Source organism: Chroicocephalus ridibundus, chromosome 3, assembly GCF_963924245.1.
Source record: "Chroicocephalus ridibundus chromosome 3, bChrRid1.1, whole genome shotgun sequence".
NCBI classification, from domain to species: Eukaryota; Metazoa; Chordata; class Aves; order Charadriiformes; family Laridae; genus Chroicocephalus; species Chroicocephalus ridibundus.
The window spans coordinates 17,186,156-17,205,985 of record NC_086286.1 but is presented as its reverse complement, the minus strand read 5'-3'; the positions used below and the strand labels follow the sequence as shown (position 1 = coordinate 17,205,985).

The following is a 19,830-nucleotide window of genomic DNA, read 5'->3' as shown; positions in this document are numbered from 1 at the left end:
GGTCCAGGAAAGCAGACTTTGCTGAGTCATCTGCTCACAACAGAGAACTGGCAGCAAAGCCAGCTACGTTCCTAAAAGCCAATAAGGGAGAAAAGGGAGTGTCTAAAATCACAAGCTAAAAAGCAGAGGGTAGGCCAGTTGCAGACCATGAAAATATTTAGCCAGCATTCATGAATGTAAGAAAGCCAGGATATGGCAACATTTTTAAAAATATCCTCCACGGAACTTTGTCCATGGACTCCATCATTAGATGCATGCATGCATGGGACTCCCACTTTCTTTAAAGAATACCAAATATGCATAAGTATTCATTTACTCTAGAAGTTTCTCATTTGAAACAAGCAAAGCTTCACACATCACCTAGAATGGAAGTATAATGGCTCATGTATAATGAGGTCAAACTGAAGCATAACGTTCAAATATAATGGCAGTCAAGACTAGCTTTTGTATGTAAAATACTTAGGCATGCAGAATATGAAAGCAAAATCAATCCTGTACATCTGATGTACACAGAGAGGTGGTCTGTGCTGCAGTAAGTGCAGTTCCAGATTTCAGATCTTCACTACAAAGGAGCATCCACGATAAAGTGGCTTCAAGGGACAAGAGGGCAGAAGGGAGGCCAGACTGTGCGGCCAGTTAATTGGTGACAGGCTGCTAGGGAAGAAAAACATGTAAATAAATAAGTTTGGGGATATACTAACAGGAACGATTCTAAATTGTACAAAACAAGACAATGACCCAGATCTAGTATCCACATCAATAAAATACAAATATGTACTGATAACGGCTCTGTTAATAGCAAACAAGAACTTCTGGTTTCTGTTGTGTTGTAGCCCACAAACTTGGTTGTCAAAGTCAGACCCTGAGTAACTACTCACCATGAAGAAAAGAAGGATGCAAATTTACAATTGCCTGACAACCTCTAATATTTTCTCTCTTAAATCTGATCTCACTCTGAGCCTTGGGCACGTTCATTTCTGCACCAACACAGGGCTATACTGAAGTCTAGGCTGTCCATTCATGGAGAGAACAAGGTGGGACTAAGTTAATAGGCTCCAATTTGCCATAAACGTATCTCACTGTTCATGTCATGTGCCTATTGCACACCAAGGCCTTAGAAACAACGCACAGAGAAAGCATCTTTCCCCCTTGTGTGGCTGCATCAGCGAGGGCAATCACATGCAGACAGATATGTTGCACATATATAGGCATCTGATACAACATATCAAATAGCCTGAAAGAGTTTAAAACATTCCATTTACCCAATTTTCATTTTGTACATTTACAACACAAATTAAACTCTCTAAAGTTGGATCATGCTGAATGAAGAAATCTGTATCAGTACATCCAGCCAAATTTGAAGTTACTCAAATAAGTCGGAAGAAACTGCATTCTTTCATACACTTTCTGCATTCCTGTATCTCATAAAGAAAGAAGCTCTATCACCTAAAATAGTTGGATAATGTGGGGAAACTACTGGCCTTGCACTACTTGCTCCCCCTAGTGGTAGCCCTCTTCAAATGCGAAACCGGATTTTATTCTCCACTTCCATAAACAGAAAGAGGCATTCGCAAAGTAAAATGCTGTGATCTTTCCCACAGGTTCTTTAAATACTTCTTCTGAAACATACTAATCTATTTAAAAATACGAAGATGAAGTTCCAGCTGCAAAAACGTTACACATACTAAGAAGCACCCAAAAAAATAATAAAGAAAATCTATTCACATTTTTGGACAAGGCATGAATCTAGTGAAATAATTCCATGTCCTTGTAAAGAAACCACCATATAGATGAACTGTACGCAGGGTTAGATGAGTATTCTTTACCTTGTGTACTGATTCTCCATGGAATGTCCTTTCTTTTAATTCTAAATTTATTTTTCAAATAAAACATTTGACTCAATACATGAGATCACACACACGCACAATTACGTTTCTTCTATTTTTGTGCCTGAGGAACTAAGTAGGTAGTTTGGAAAAGACTAAATGAAAACTTATTCCAGTCAAATACCTTACAGGAAGCTGCTGGAAAAGAACCAGCTGTCTGGATCGAAGTAGCTCTAGACAGAACATTTATTTCCTAACCTCAAGTTACGCTTTCAAATTCACACACTTTCAAGTCCCATGATTCTGTATCCGTTATGTTATGAATACAAATACAGTACGATACTGCAAGGAGCTGCTGGAAAAATACACGTCAAATTTGCTTTATCTGCAGTGACATCTCCCAGCGTTAAGATTGATACCTACTTGCAAAAATGAGTTTTTAACAGTACCTTTAAATAGAAGCTGCAGCAATGGAACAAGCAGAGAAATCAATTCTATATTGTACACATTCTCTAATGTCTTCTCATCACATTTAAGTGTGGAAAGCAACTCATTAATGTCTTTCGAAACATCATATTGATTGGTAAGAAGCAAAGTATCAGTCCAAACTTCAAATATGACCTCTGAGCTAACACAAGGCTTGCGTAACTAGAATGAATTTAAAGCTAAACGCCATTTAGAGATGACATAGCTGAAGAAATATTAATCCCTGTAAATCTAGAAAATTCCCTTCTATAGATAAAAATCACTCCTTATTTTATGCTTGCCAGATTTGAGACTTGATTAAGAGTCCTTGCACCTTTTGATTCCCATGAACTTTCAACTACTGATGGTGTGAAATGGGATGTCTTTTGCCCCACCTTTAGCAGTAGCAGATTATTTTCTCTGCTTGAGAAGACCCAGAAATATTTTAAAGAACCCACCAGCAATGGAAAAGTGAAAAAAGGTTCTGATCTACATCCTGCCCTGAAGCAAATTATCATTCTTTGTTTAACATTAGACATACCCATACTCACATTTAGGTAAGATAAACACTACCTGCGGTTTCCCTTGGATTTGTCATGTGTTTTCTAGAACCAGCACCTTCATTATTTATTCACTCATAAACATACACACAATGTTGTTTGCTGCTCAACTGCACTGAGTATATTTGTTACTGAGCTTTTTCTCAGAGTATCTTTTGTATGAGATTTAAAGCAAATCCTTTCCTTTCCTTGCATATTCTCATCCAAGGAAAACACAGTGCCAGAAGGGCTCATGTACAACGTGCAGACTTTATGGTAAAGTGTAACATAAAAGTACCATTTGCTGCAAAAGTAGAGGTAAAATGAGTATCTGGAGACCAGACATTAATGCTCCTAAGCTCCTAAACTAGTGCAACTGCACGGCACGCTTTATTTTCCAGTCCTATTGTTCTTTTCTTTAGGCTTTGCAGCCTCTGAAGATCCCAATTTCAGCATCTACCTCTTGCTTTCTGCACAAACTCCAAGTAATAACAATGATCATTTTAGACAGCACTTCTGTACTAATGCCTTTGTCTTATGGTGATATTCATATCATCTGTTTGATATCCTATCATTTGATCTTTCTTATAGTGCTAATTAGCATCTTCTGAATAACATCTCTGTCATCGTGGACAAGTTTAGAAAACAATACAGAACACACAAACAAGATGCTCAAGGTAGCTTGAAACAAGCAGTGTGATACTCTCCTATGAACATAATATTCATTGGTCCTTAGCTCATTAAAAATTTCAGTAACTTCCAGGTGAGCATTTCCTACATAAGGTTTTGTGGAAACGAACACATGTTGGAGATGAAGATGGGAAGAGAAGAAAGGAATTGAATTTACACTAACACAGTTCACAGGGAAAGAAATTTCTCTTTCCATTCCCAGAAAGAACAGAGGCTCAAATCCTCTTAATCGTGTCCCTTCATATGGGTCATAAAAATTACCATCAACTCTGAGAGGCCGACCTGCCTTAAAACCCAGGAGGCATTAGCCACTCCTCCTCCTCTCCTCCATGCTTAAGTGTCATCCTCTTTGTTTAAATTTAACCACACATAATGGAGCATGTTCAGCTCCATTTCCCTAGTTACACTGCTCCTGGTATGAAATACATCAACACTCTGAATATACTTTTAAAATTGTACTTGTCTTTCTCTCACTTATTTGCAGCCTCTGTTGCAGTCAGTCACTTTCACGCGTACTTTTGTACTTACCATTGGAAGGTCTTTGAGAATCTGTATACCATCTCCTGGACCCATATGTGCTATGTGGTTAAAATTAGTTGGGTTAGAAATTAATTTATTTCTCATTTCCGGATCACGTAGCATCTCCCTGGAAGAGAAAATACTTTGTTTAGATATTTTGTTCGACATGAGGATGGACATTTATAAAACATGTGCCGCTTTGATTATCAGCTACTTTTAAATGGAAATTAATTATTTAACCACGTTAACAGTCATAAACCCTTGCCATCAGCAGTGGCATGGACAAGCTTCCAGCTTGAAGAGCAGGCAAGGGGGCAGAACAAAAGGATGCTGTTTGCAGGCTAACAGCCCACACCCAGTAGTTACCAATATTCAAAGAATATACAACCACTAGGAGCTGATAAAAAGCTCTGTAAGATGAGTAAAAGCAGAACTCATTTGTGATGCGTTACAAAGTGGAGATGAAAATGAAGTACAAAATATGAAAATAGAATTAAAATAATACTGCAGTACCTTTTTCAGTCTGTGGTCAGAACTAAAAGCTCTTCAAAATGGCAAGGATGCATTTCAGAACCCAGAGTAAATAAAATCTTAAAAGACCAAATCGCGATTCAGCTCACAAAAGGCAAGGACAATAACTGGAATTTTATCTCCACTGTACATAGCTGTTACTTTTCTTAGAGCCAAAAAAAGAAAGGAAAGCTGGGAACCAGCCATCAGTGGAAGACATCGGAAGTTAGAAAACTGAAATACTCAGTTCTTGGAGTGTAGCTTAGACAGTAGCAGGTCATCTTTAGTGAGTGATAGTAAATGGTCAATAACATCCACTATGAACACTGGCAGTAGTGCAGACCTATTTTTATTGCCTTTTAGGAAAGTATTTGTGACTTGTTAAGGACTTCTATTAAAAACACATCCTGAAGTCCTATGTCCTCTGAAGAAGTGAGTTTTCTGAGATTTATAGAATGTTTATGTAGTTAAATCTATAAATCAAAAAAGCAGATGCCTTGGAATACTCCTGAGAGTAGAACTGCAATCAGAAAGAAAAGCAGAACCAGAGTCTGAAAGTAATTAATCCATATGCATAGTTAGCAACATAATCTCCTTTTGCAAAGTGTTTATTACAGATCTTTACATATACAGTATATGTGCACACCTATATACCTATATACAGTATGTGGAGACATGCATTCCAAATTACAGTTGTTTCACATAATTAATTTGAACTAATGAATACTTGTGTATCCAGTGCATATCCATATCCAAACTTGTATTAACATAAATTAAACATTGAGGATTAAGGCAGAAGTGAAGAGACAGAAACAGCTGAATTGGCATTCCAGAAAGCAACACAGGAAGTACTACATTGGCATCAGTCACTGTCCTTCAGGGCCTACAGGCATGTACAGAAGACAAGTACGTGTTGAATACTGACCTCCTCTGCTGCATCCTCTCCTCCTCTGGTACTCTGAATGAATAGCGGCGCTTGTTGTTGATGTTTCGAACCATCTGCTTCCGGCTGTTGTCTGATGTCTCAGGAACTACCAGTTCATCGCCCTCTGCAATCAATATAAATACGATGGTCCAGTGTGACAATTCATTAGGTATTAATGGCATTTGAATTCAAAGAAAATTTCTCCCTCTGGACACCACCCACTTCCCATCAAACCTGAACAAATGCTCCTTGGTTTATGGGTTTTCTTGGTCACTACCTACTCTGTTATATAGCAACAGACTTAACCTTTCTTCACACACAAGCTGCCACAACTGTGTTCTCAAAATATCACTGATTAGTTCTTTCAAACAAAACCTTTAGGTGGGCAGGAAAGGGTCTCAGTCCTCTATCTCAAACTGCCTTTGGCAGGTCTCACTGAAAATCACTGGAACAGTCCTGTTCTGCCAATCATCTGGCAGACTCAAAGCAAGATTCTTTTTCATTCATTCCCTGCTCCAAAGAGACTAGTCCTGTTTATATGTTTGAACACTGATGTATTTTGGTGCAACTGTGGGAAAAGGGAAGATTTTTTTCCGTATGTGTAGGTCTGGCTGATGCATCTTTAATGAAGACATGAAATGTATAGCAGTGATAATCATACAACAGGAGCATTACTTTGGATGAACACCGCAACTGCTCTGCCTTGTTTTATACATATGGAGACTAAAATTACGCTTAATAAGCTTGAATATACTCAACACCTACTGCTCACTGCCAAAACAGTTTTTGTATGGAACTGAAATCTCTTCTTTAAGATCAACTGGAGATTTCGTGAAGTGTGGGATCTACAAGGTAAGCAGCTTCAGGAAAAAAAACTTTTAGACTTTTAAGGAGATACACCTGGAGGATACTTTACTGTTTGGCAGCTTTTTCTGAAAGACAGCAGAAGCTTAAAGGAGCAAAGCATCAGCCTTACTCACTTCTGATCCTATGCGCTCCAGGTTTTTTTCCCCCTCTTTTGCTCTACTTTTAATGTTCAGTCTTTATTAGACTTGAAAATTCTTTCTAAATACGTCCACCATGTTGCCCCTCTCTACCAGTGTCATTCCTTTTGTACTAATTTGCTAGCAATTTAAATAAACACTGAAACACTGCCAACAGCAGTGTATGTTTCTAGAGTGTTTATTTCCACTATTTTCAGAATAGTTGTTAAAAATACTATAGCTTTTGCTTGTTAAAACAAAGCACATCCCCTCTCCATCTAAGAGGTTAAGCAAAAGGTTAAGAAAATTACTCAGGAGCATGCTTACGAAATGGGCTCTAAAAAGAAAAAAAAGGTCAAAATGACTCATAACAAAAATAGAATTCTGAAGCTAAAACTTTGGCACACAATCATATGTGGCCCTGATAACAAGTTATGAATACATAATATTATATTACTTTCTGATCCTTGGGAAAGGCTTATTTATGTTAAATATAATATTAATTTTATCTAGTACTGCCAAGATCATTATTAAAGCCTTTAATTGTGCAGGAATTTTTAGATTGCATTCCGGCAGGTGATTCCGGATTTGGAAGAGGCGTCTAGTCATTCTATTTCCAGTCTTCATTCAAGTCTTCATTGAATATTCAAAAGGGAAAAAAAAGTTCAGAGTAGCTGCATAGCACATATCATTGCAATCACTGTGGAATCTATAAGCTTTGGCTTTCTCACAAATTAACAAGCACACATATGTTTGAGAGATCACTTTCTACAATGCACAGATCCAGGCCAAAGAAAAATGCTCTTTCTAAACAAAAATTTGAATGATAAAAATTGGCTTCTCTTTACTTACCTGCCATTTTGTTTTTGAAATATATTAATCTAACCGTCTCCAGGCCTAAAAGGTTTAGTGAGCCTTCTGTATTCAAGGGTCGTACCTGAAACAAGGAAAATCAGTCCCTGTAATAGCAGTCAGTCACATTTATATACTGCATCTTATTCTGAAAGCTCCAAAGTGCACTATAAACTCTATAAAAGGAGCACTGTTAGAAGCCAACCAGGGAGTAGAACCGCATTAACTGGCCAGAGCAAAGCCTGCTCCACAGAAGAACTGCAGGCTGGAGGGAGCTGTGTCTCCTATCTCCACTAGCACACGCCTGCTCTCAAGAATAACAACTGTGAGTCAATAAAGCCACGAAGTAGAGTTGAATACAGTTTTAGATTTTGAATTTCTGTCTGGAGAACAAGTACAGAGAGAGTTGCCTAAAATTCCACTTAAAGACATAGGATTAACACCATTCCTCCCAGCATTTCAAGAAATAGTTCTGTTAGAAGTCTACTTCATATAACAATTCAATTTTGTTTATTAGATACACAAAGCAGTAAGCTGTGCTTTTATTCTGTGTTAGTATCATGTCACAATTGCACTTCGCAACTTGATAAAAGTATACAGAGATTGCTAGAGCCTACTGGTATTTGTGATTTGCAACTTCAAAATGAAAGATGCATTCCACTCTCCGAGTCTGCAAACTGCGTTAGAAACAAACTCTTCATAATGAACTGCCATTTTTGAGTCTCCTAGACATAGCAATTCTTGTTTGTTGAAAGTAGCTTCATTCATTAAATGGGCAGTCTTGAGTCAAATATTAATCAAAGTACTAAATCACATTCTGCTGTGCAGTAAAAAAATTGCTCAAACTGCTTAATAACTCAAAGATTGGACATCAGGAGAGAGTAGAGGAAATTTTCTCTAGAAGACCAGATTCTTCTTCTCTCCTTAAGATGGTTAACAGATGAGCATCTTGATCTTTGCATTATTTATCCTTATAGCATTGCCATAATATCCTGGTCTGCATCTGACATATGGGAAACTGATATGCAGAGAGACTGAATGACTAACACAAGACCACAAGAACAGTATCTTGTAGTTCTGTGTCACTGGAATGCCCGTTAAAGGCATTATGTTGACAGTAATACAAAGCTTAAGTCAGCCTAAACTATGGGGAAAAAAAACACTTTTCTTTTTTCTTTCCAAATACAGCTGAGCAAACATCACCTAAATACCAAGAAAGTGTCAGTTTTCAAAAACTTCTTCCTTTTGATAAGTGATCCAAATGTGACATCATCCTGGTTTTAATATTTGTACTGGCTTTTGAAGGCCTGGTTAATTATCTTAACATCCATTCTGTCAATAACACAGATGCAATCGGTCCCAATGAAGCCATATACCATTAATACCAAGAAACCGCTCTCTACAATAGTATCAGTAAATCTAACATACTCATACGCTCCAGACTGACCATTCATCTGAAACAGTGAAACCACATGTAAAACACGTTTCATATCCTGTATTTTGAACAAAAAGCATTGGTGTCTTTGCAGTAGCTCTTCTTTTAGTTCAATTATTTTTAAACAAGCAGTTTTAATGATGGCTTCTGATGTGCTTGAAAAACCATCTATGCCTGTAGCAAAGCAATACTGAGTCTAGACGTATTCTTTAACTGATATTGAAAGAGCAAGTTACCTTTTTGAGAGGAATAGTCTGAATCCACTCCATGGAGTTCACATCGAAGATATCAATTGCATTTTCACTGTACACAGAGAGGTATGGTGCATTGTAACCTGAGAGGGACAGATTAGGTATAGGATCACGTGCTTTTAGGTAGGGCTCAAATATGTAATTTCTTATGTTTAACCATATTTATTACAAAAAATCCTCACCCCACAATACAACAACAATCTTCACAAAATGTGTTTTAACTCAAAAATGAACAAGAAATTTATTCTGAAGGCAAACGACCACTACCACCAAAAGCCTAAAACCTCTATGACTCTTCTTTTAACTTTGCAGAACCAAACTCCTTTTTGAACTACAAGAGATTACAGTTTGTTCTGCCAAACACTGATGTGATTCAAAGTTTTTTTCTTCTGAAAGCCCTATTTTTAAGAGCTCGTCTTTTGTAAATGACATGGTAGGAAAATATATTGTTGTTATTTAATAACTGTCATTTGAATGAACTGAGCTTTTAGTCTTTGGACTATGTACTAAATGAACATCAGTTGGAACTAAGCACCATGAACCAGGCATAAACATCTTCATGTTTCCTTCTAGCTTTAATTCTCTTTTCTTATTTTCTGGATTGTAAAGAGAATTCTTGTGCTACTCATCTGGTGCATTTCCCCAGCATGAAATTTGTTACACTGGGACCACTTCTAAAGGAGAACTCAGTATTTCCATGTTGGCAACAAGACTGCCATCGTCTGCCAAGACTAACAAGAGCATCCGATTTGTGTTTAAATGTAACAGTTTTTGCTATAAAATATATGTCCATTCTGAATTGGAGTAACGTCAAGTCACTTCATTTAAGGCAATCGAGAAACTTTCACAACTGTCAATGACCAGTATAGATGAACTACATGTGAAAATACCTGTTTTTCAGTCTATCACAAAATCTTTTGATTCATTCATTCTCTGAGTCCAGTGTAAGAATCACACTTCTTACTTGAAAACCAGAAAAGAGACATGGCCTGTAAAAGGTGCTCCTTCCACATTTGAAGGGGCTTCACAAGTGAGTTTGAGAGAAGCCCCTTCCGCTCCGCAGTGTGACTGCAGTGCTGTCACAGTGAGGCAAGAAGGCAGACTATGTTAAAAACCAACATAAGACTGCACTCATTCACATATACTCTGAGGAAAAATATACCTAATCTCTATCTCCATTCAGAAAGACATTAAAAAAAAGATAGGCATTGCAGGTTCTTTTTTCTCTCCAACTGTCAAAAAGATAAAGCCCCGGCTTTGAAAAAATGCACAATAAATATTTAACACAGTTCTTGCTGACAACTGAAACCTTGAGAAATTATAGTATTTTTTCCTTAAGGTTATAAAATTTATTTTCTATACTGCCTGCCATACACTGTATTTTGGAAGGGAAGTGGGAGACAGAGGGGGGACAGTTAAAAACTGATGTTTTAAAAAAGCAAAGAGAGGAGATGAATGAGAAGACTGTCAACAAAAACTGCAGAGGAAGAGAGAATGAAGGAGTAAGGAAAGAAAAGGAAAAAAAACCAGGAAGTAGGAATAAACACCATTGGAGAAAAGCAAGTCAAACTACCAGATCCTGATGACTCTGAACATAAGAAAGCTTGAATCAAAATGCTGAGTCAAAGTACAATCGAATTTTAAGACTTCAAATAACAACAGTCCAGTATCAGTGGTAGCGAATGCACAAAGATCCCATCAGTCCCTGTAGGACCCGAGGCTTTCGGCTGTTTTAGAGACCTTCTCATGCGTTTAGAAATTGGATGTCAGAGTCAGAAATGCTGACCCATGATTCCTCTTTGTGCTACACCAGTATAGGTCAGTGACCGAGCTGTCAAACCTAGCATAAATGGGATCATTTACCTGTCACGTTACCTTCCCTTCCTGTGCATATTAATACAAGCAGCGATCACTTCAATGTATAATAGCAAGTACACTGACACACACGGCAACTTACAGCAAGAAGATGGAGTTGCGGGCCACATCAATTCTTGTTGTCTAGATCTTCGGCCCTGGCAGTCAACGTAAACCCCTACGCTGCTAAAACACAGCAGGTATTCTTTACTTGAGATTTCGACTGCACAGATGGCATCAGTTGGCTGCTGTGCGACAAATGATAGCGTGTGGTCATCTGGATGGAGCAGACTGTACGGGCTGCCTTCTCCGTGAAGTGGGTATTTTAAGAAACCTGACTGGTAGCCCACACAAAGACGGTCACTGAAGATTGACATCCACTGGACATTTCCCTGGACTTGGATCTCCTTGATCTTTTTGTGACGTGTCTTACTCTGATTTAGTTCATAACAGAGGACCTGCCTTTTCATAGCTACACACAGGCATGTAAGAGCTCCGTGGCGCACATGTCCAGAAACTATTGACTGACAGCCTTTTGTCTCTGCCAGCTTATAAAACTCAGTCTCCCTTCCATCCAGGGCAGCCATAGGGAAAAGCCGCACATGACGGTTTCGTCCTGAGATTACTGCAATGAGCTGTTCATTTGGGATAAGCTCAATTTGATGAACCTTCTTGTTGTCACCAACACGGATAATCTCTAAAAAACAAAACAAAACCCCCCAAATCCAAGTAAATAATGTTGAAGTGTGAAGTGATTAAAATATATGTATTTGTAAAAATAAACTACGAAGTAAGCCCAAGAAATCCCTTTTGTTGCTTCCCTGCAATACTAAAAAGCACAGGATCAAAACTTGTATTTTAATAATACCAGATGTGGCAATGCTGGATAGACCTTTGGCTTTTCCTCATCAGAAAAAGGGAGGAGCAGATCCGATGCAGTAACAACTGCTGTATTATTTCGGCATTCATTTCAAAAAACAGATTACAACCACGAAACTACTGAATAAAGGAAAACCCTCGACTAACTAAAACATACAATTAAACATGTTGCTTGTTGAAGTAGCTTGGGTATCTGTCATTACGTCTCTTTACAATACTGAACATAAGTTTTAATTTTCAATACCAAGAAGGAGGTTACAGAAAAGATTGAGCCAGGCTCCTTAGTGAGGTGCACAGCAGGAGAAGCGGATACACTGGTAACAAATTGAAACAGAGGAGGTTCCAAGTGGATATACAAAGAAAATGTTAAATTGTGAGAATAATTACACTTTGCAACAGGCAGCCCAGAGAGACTGTGGAACCTCCATCCTTGGGGATTTTCAAGACCTGACTGACAAAGTCCAGAGCAACCCGGTCTAAATTCAGTATTGAGCCTGCTTCAAACAAGGGAACAAAACCTTCACAGCTGCATTCCAGATGCTAGCTCTTTGTTACTGGAAAGGATACCCAAAACAGAAAGCACACAGAACACCTTCTTGATTATCAGCTCTCACATGGGGTTGTCCAGCTGATAATGTAGTAAAGTGAGAAAAATGAAACCAAAGGATACTGAACAAGAAAAAAAGGTTACAAAGTCACTTTCTGACTATTTACTATTTGGGAAATTATTACCAGTTCCTAACCTCTTACCGTCTTTGGTGACATGCACAACAAATAACCCTTCTTCATTCCCCAAAGCTATTCTTTCATGGTCTACGATATTAAGGAAAACAAAAAAGGGAGTTATTTTTCTTTGGAAATACTTCTTCAATAGTGATAATTCTGATTAACGGAAACAGTTTTTTAATATCTTGAAATAAACAAACATAAAGACAAACCCAACATATTCATGTGACAAAAAATATTGGTAACCTGATCTTTCAAATTTCTGAAAAAGTAAGTTTTTTCTAATGTTAATAGAAATAAAATCAAGAAACATAAATTTTTAACAAACCATTCAGAGCACTTAAGTGTACTAGCGACTTTGGAATAACTATAATACCACACTTAAATAATTTAAATAATCCAAGTTTAACATACCTTATGGAGTAGCATTTAAAATAATTATATTAATTCTCTGCTTTTACCTTTTCTCTCTGGTCCCACAACCAGATTTTGTAAAGTCAGTGATTTACATGTATTCTATAGAGCTAATTTTGCCCAGTTAAGGAATTATTTTTACAGAATAACAAAAGAGTAATGTCCAGTTCTCAGTCAAAATTATTCATAATTATGCATACGTGTGAATAGGCAGAATATTCTTAAAGATCTGAAGAAAGTACTGGGTGGTGAACCGCACTTCTCAAACCCATACACATTTCCATATGGGATAAAAACCCAATATATTACTCTCTATTCAGTAGATAATGCCACTTAACATGATTTTGCAAAAAAAAGCATGCTTTTAGGATACCCATTTTTCTTAGAGTTATCTTCTTATTCATTTCATACCTATGATTGCTGCTGACTGTGTTGTTTTAATGAGGGGTAAGGTGCTGTCATAAGCTTCTTTGGGCACATAGACTGAGCGGTCTTTGAGTTTGTTCTTCTTCAAGATCCTATGCAATTCGTTCAGCACTCCTACCCACTTGCTTTTTTCATTCTCACCGTCTGCTAGAATCAGGATTGAACACTTATTACTGGATGCAGAGAGCTGGGAAGCTGTGACCTGGAAAATTTTAAAATAACGCATTTTAAGTCATAAGCAATACAAAATTTAATCATGATAATTTTTACAGGGATATCAGGTGCCTATAAGTGTCCTTTTAATTAGTTGTCTGAACTAAGAATGCAAAAACTTAGCCTTAGTTAATAGAAAACACTATCTCAATCAAGAACCCACATCAGAAAAACCTGTATATGTGAATAACTCAGTGATGAACAGAGAAAACTTTGGCTTTATTCTAAATGCATTTGTATTTATTCTATAATTTGGAAATGTCTGCCCTTAATAAGGTAGTCAGTCACCTGTTTCTCACAGCAATTTTATAATGAAAAGCATTTCTTACAAAGTATTCTGTTGGTTTTTTATTAAGACCAATAGTTTTCATTAATAATCTCATGCAATAGGAATAGTCTTTATTGAAGAATTATCTATGATCCTTTTCATGTATTTGGTAGAGCTACTACAGATGACAATGAAAGCCCCTTTTGTAGGTTTATCTCCTCTTAGCATGCAGAGTGATGAACAGTCTGAAAGCCAGAAAAACAAGGAGTGAAATACAATGGTATAGTAAAGAAATGATAGGGGAATTAATAAGACACCAAAGATACTTAATTGAGGTTCAAAGCTTCAATAAAATATCTAGTAAAAATAAGAAGAATATTAGAAAAAGCCAATGATGGCCAATGATGATATCAGATAACAGAACAGACATAAATTTTGAGGAGGATTTTACACTAGATTTCTATACTATCTGATGAATAGGAGTTTTCAGGGATCCAATGCTTGTATACAAAGAAAATACATAAAATAAGGGCGTCAGAAATACCACAACAAATTAAATTGTGAAGCAGAAGGCAATTTTAGGAAATGAAAATGTAGAAGGTTATGAAGAACAGAAGAATTCCAAATGACTAACAGAAGGTTGAGGAAAGCACGTCTTACTGTGAAGGCTAAAAACCCAAAACCCATGTAAAGAGACGAGAACTTTTCTAAATGTGCCAGTGCTATTTTTACCACAAAAATGATATATGTGCAGATCCTTATGCATTGCTGCTGCTGCCATGGATACCACATGGCCAGAACTTGCAAAGGAAATAAAATACTAGCAAGCTGTCAGTGAATGCACGCCGTACATCACACTGTGAAAACCTGTACTTCTGGGTTACTAGGGTCAAGACATAATACTTACCCTAAAGATACAGGGGATATCTTTTCGATTTGCATGGATGACATCTGAGGCCAAGACAGAACTCACTGAGAATTCTTCATCCCTTATGGAGACCACAAACATAATTGGAAAAGAGTTAAAGAGTAAAAACTGTATGGTTGGTTTTATATTTCCATAGTACCAATAGCCTTGTTTTGTGAAGGATACAACAAGACAGTACTGAGACCTAATTTTTAAAATTATTCTTTCCTCTTTATCTGCAGATGAAACTCACAAATACAATGCTGCATAACTAATTCCCAATAAATGTTGATGGAGATAAATCTATTCAGAGTATCTATTTTTGTCTGTTTAAATGAAAACCTTTTTTTAAAAAACAAAACAAAACATAATCAAACTTAAAAAATAAGCCTGGACCAAGAACACCTCTCCAACTTCTTTCATAAAAATCCAAACCTGCTAGAAGCTATAAGCTACAGCTGTTTGAAACTTCATGGATAAAGTAACCTCGTTCAGAGACGAGCTTTACTTAGTTGGTATCTTACATGTCCTCAACCTTCAGTGAAACTGGCAGTATTTCAGTAATACTGAAGACAGTGGGAACAAACTATTTACCCCTTCTGAATCAAAAATTGTATTAGTTTTATTTATCCTATAACAAAGCTTTAGCTGTCTTTTAAAATTCAATTCAACCCCAAAAGAACGTATTTTTCTTCTTCATTCGTTCCAGCTGAACAGATGCATTTTGGCACATGATATAGTAACGGGAGTTTAAATTGCCGCATAGGAACACACAAGTGGAGTTCAGGCTAACTGCAAATACTGCTCTTCTCCGGAAAATTAGAGGCTCTCAACATGGATTACAGTGTTTCATAAAAGCTCTGGATTTTGCTTACTGATTTCACAAAAAGGAAAAGCAGAAAAAGCCTCCCAGTGAAAAGCTCCCACTCAGCACCAACCAGCTTACCTCATGTCTATGACCTGACTCACTACCACGCTGGGCTGGGATGCTTTTCCTTCTGCTACATCATAGAGGAAGAGTTTAAAATCACAGATGACTGCCAGCGCTCTCTGCCAACCTTTCTTCACTCCAGCTGGTTTTGGTACCTTTAGAAGATAAAATCTCATCAACTCTCTGTAAGTTTGCATGCAACCAAAAATCAAACAGAAAGTACCAGAATCAGTTCTCTCATCTAGTTGACAAGCTTTTATTCAGTGATAACATTAAGCAATAGAAGCCATAGCACAGGTGCAGTGAGAGCATCAAACACAGCTGCACGGACACCATGATATATTATTTAAAAATTTCATAGCACCACAGATTCTTCCTTCTTATTTCACAAACTCATTCAAAGCTATATTAATAAATATAGAGAAAGAAACCCATCTCTAGCTGATCAACAGGAATATGGCCAAAACTATGTCGAGTAATTTTTTTAGTATTTACATACTAGTATCCATACCAACGACCCTAGACAGTACATCAACAGAAAGACTCAAAAACCTGGAAGATGACCTGATCTCTAGAGATGGACTATTCAAGACCAACTCAAAGCACAATGGCCAACAGAGATGGAGAGAGAAGTACCGTTGAAAATGCTGAGTTGCTTTGTGAAAATTTAGGTCTTAGTTTGCAAACTGACACCTTAAGGTATAATTGAATCCACCACCCCCCAACACCCCAATTAGAGTTTAATTACATCTCCAGAAAACAACACATTTAGTGTAAGTGCCCCAAATGCAGCTACCTGATACTTACTCGGACATGTCCTTCATAAGCTGTTCCTATGCCTTTCTGTGGATCTATTCCCAAAGGTCCCTTAGTTTGTTCGGGAGGGATTGGACATACCGCAGGAGCTTTGTCTGCACAGGTCACGTGGCAAGAGAATCCACATACTTGTGAGAAGGAGAAGAAACAAAAAGATTTGATGGTTATTTCTTGTGCAATGCAAAAGCTATGATAATGATGACATTTATAAAGGAATCCTCTCTTTTTTATTAACTGACAACTGAATAGTTTCACTGAACTTTGCTACGCTGAAACAGAAATGTCCATCTGTGCACAGCAGCAGTTGATGCTTTTATCTGCTTTAAATTCTGATTTGCTCATTTTCAGAGGTGTATGGATACAAAGTCTGGTTTCATACAGGTAAGAAAGAGCCTAATCAGAAGCTCATACCGAGATAATCTCTATGATTTCCTCTAGGCCCAACTCTACTAGCAAACAAAAAGCTGGAAGCTCGTCTAAATGATGAGTGTCACTCTGTGTACATACAAACATAGAATAAATTAGTCCTGGAAAGAAGCAAAATTGGTAGTGAATGGCAAACCTGTCTTACATTTTGCCCTAAGTCAGAACACAAAGCTGTTGTCAGCATACTTGATCAATGACTGTGGCCCTACTTGCTATTCTAAGTAAACTGAACGAAGCTCTTCTACCACCAACTAGAAGAAGTATGTCCCCAGGTAATCTGTTACATGAGATGTTCAGAGTGTTTGGCTTCTACTGTTCAAAGACTGAAGCATGAGAATATATTCTGTTATTCAAAATACAAATAGAAGACTCCTGCATTGTCACTCCACAACCTTTACTGTACATTTGCATCTATAAGAACTTCAGTTCACCCTTCCTGCTTTCACAAGTGCTTACCTTCACAAGTACAGCCCTGTCGTATTAAACCAACCATCAGAGATGTGCACTGATTGCATTTTGTCGGTGTATTAAACGATTTCACTACAAACTGGTGGGCTTTAGGCTGTGAGACAAGCAGACAAGAACGTTAATACCTGTAAGACTTCTGAAGAACAGTTATTTTTTTCACGCACATAAGAGCACATAAGGTAGCTTATTTATTTTTGCTGAAATGAGATCTGAGGTCCTAACACATGGTCTGAAAAAAACTCCTTATCAATGCTTGTTATTGATAATTAAAACCATCCTCTGTAAACGAAACCAAACGAAACTCTGTAAACCACATTTAATTGACTTTGCTTCCATTGCAGATAGGAAAGTTGCCAAAATTATTCCATTACACTCTGGAAGTTGAAGGTGTGTATATATGTGCTTGGTAGGCACCTGGCGGCCAGCCAAGGTCAACCCACCATAGTATTTTTTAAGCTGCAAATTCAATGCCTCTCTGTAAGCAGTGTTGCCTTAGTTCAAAGCAAAATATCAGACTTCTTCAAAATTCTAATTTTTATGCCAGGAAGCATGACACAATTCAGTTTTATGATGTCAGGCACAGGCAATTTCAGAAAACCCAATTTAAAAGCAAGAGTATAGATAACGTTGATTTTGAAAGGGCTTCTCTTCTTGTCAGTTCTTGCAAACACAGAGTACACGATTAAGTGTTTTAATTCTCTCTCTCCCTCCCCTCAAGGATGGCAGTGCTGATGCTATGACATCAAGGCTAAATGACTACATAATGTGGTAGTATGATTCATAGAAGGCCTTATGTAAAATCCAGGAAGCTGCTTGGCTTTTCTAAAAAACTCCCAGTGAAGTAACAACTGGTAGGTGGTGAAAGGATACAGCACAGGGTGAACACAGAGACTGTCCAAACAACGTGGATAGTGTACATGATCTGAAATAAGACAATTTTGCAGACTACTTTAATGAGTAGGTATATTAAAATTTTACTCCCTTTCCTGTTTTTCACAGCATAAGATATCACACCTAAGGGCTCAAACTTCATCCATATTTAATGACATTTTTACTGTTACAATGGAAGCTTTCTGTCTACAGATGGACGTCGTGTTTTGAAACTTGTAGGGAAACAATACTTAGCTTTAAAAACTGATGCAATCATAAAGTAAGAACGTTCTTTAGGGAACATAATAAATTAGAAAGCCAATCATTACTTACTGAGCAAAATATTTGCAAAAATTAAATTATGTGCCCAGTAAAATGTTTCACGTGATTCCAAGTGCATTTACAGTTTTTTAATTGATCTACTAAGATGTCGTCAGCAGAACACTGTCTGCTCAAACTTTTTAGCTTGCCTTTACACAAATCAAGTTTTTTGCTATTTTGCAATTTATCAAAGGAGAGAAACAGATCTATTAGAAAGACTCACTTCCTTCATTGATTAGTTGCAGAAAAAATGTAACTTTTTTAAACATACAGAAGATTCCTAAGCCATTGAGGCACTTCTGATACTTATACAAGACATTTTTTTCCTTTGTTAACTTGCATTTTATTCCTCATTTGCTTGAATATACACAATACACTCACTGACTTATTTAGCCAACAGCAAAATAATTTCAACAACTGATGTAAAATCAGTATTTATGCAAGTAAAAAGCCAGAAGACACAAAAACTGGAATTCCCTCTCCTAGCCCCATGCTGGCTGTAGTGCTCACTCTACATTACTTATAAAACTACAAATCTACAGTTTCGTTTTAGGCTTACTCTTTGCCTTTTCTCAAAAATAAACATCTAATTAGCACACAGACGTATTGCACGCAGGGGATAGATGCAGGTTGGTCAGACACACGCCGGAAAACACTCTCTTTCTAGTAAGTCTCTTTTCCTTTCTTCATGTTCTGGTTAATTTACCTCTTTCTAATGTCCAAACTACTGTTTTTCCTATAATCAAATGCCTGTGTACTGCTACAGTGGAATGCCTCATCTCACCACATAATGTAAGAACGAAGGGTTTTAAATTTCAGAATGCAACCAGCTTGCATATAAACAACCCTTCCAGGCAGTTCTGGTAAGATTACTGTGATAAGCAGTTCTCCTGAAACTGATGCCCAGGAGTGATATTTTGTCCCTTACTATATAAAAAGTGTGAATGCTTGACTGAATACCTTTGGTGCAGAGAGTCCCGATCCAATATACGCTGTCCTCATGGTTGGTGTGTGAATTGAACGGGGAGGATGATCTGTAACCTGAACATAGTTCCCAAAGGATCAATAAGACATCAAATACACACTATCAAAGATAGCTTGAATAAAGTAAAAAGACTACAATGTCCTACCCACCCCATCCCCAAAATTACAAGCAATGAAACCAAACTGATCAAGGTAGAAAAGGACTCAGAAAACCAAACCCTATTTCTCAGCAAAGTGATGTGTACGATTCTTCTTCTAAATGTCAAAAATAATTTTGTATTATCTTAAACATTTGATTGAATCATTTCTAATGTAAAATAATCAAGAGATAA

At 37.3% G+C, this 19,830-nt stretch overlaps 1 protein-coding gene across 9 annotated transcripts in view; it reads right to left on the bottom strand.

Annotated features, from left to right (window-relative positions):
* CDC42BPA (CDC42 binding protein kinase alpha) overlaps positions 1-19,830 on the bottom strand; it is a 186,792-nt gene that overhangs the window by 11,022 nt on the left and 155,940 nt on the right. For all 9 annotated transcript variants that reach the window (XM_063328167.1, XM_063328162.1, XM_063328163.1 and 6 more), the window contains 12 exons: positions 19,475-19,555; positions 17,312-17,417; positions 16,421-16,557; positions 15,629-15,768; positions 14,683-14,764; positions 13,280-13,496; positions 12,479-12,541; positions 10,953-11,546; positions 8,981-9,078; positions 7,310-7,394; positions 5,475-5,598; positions 4,049-4,166 (listed from right to left, as the gene is read on the bottom strand). In XM_063328167.1, the coding sequence (XP_063184237.1) occupies positions 4,049-4,166; positions 5,475-5,598; positions 7,310-7,394; positions 8,981-9,078; positions 10,953-11,546; positions 12,479-12,541; positions 13,280-13,496; positions 14,683-14,764; positions 15,629-15,768; positions 16,421-16,557; positions 17,312-17,417; positions 19,475-19,555 (1,845 nt within the window). The remainder of the gene's footprint in view (positions 1-4,048; positions 4,167-5,474; positions 5,599-7,309; positions 7,395-8,980; positions 9,079-10,952; positions 11,547-12,478; positions 12,542-13,279; positions 13,497-14,682; positions 14,765-15,628; positions 15,769-16,420; positions 16,558-17,311; positions 17,418-19,474; positions 19,556-19,830) is intronic.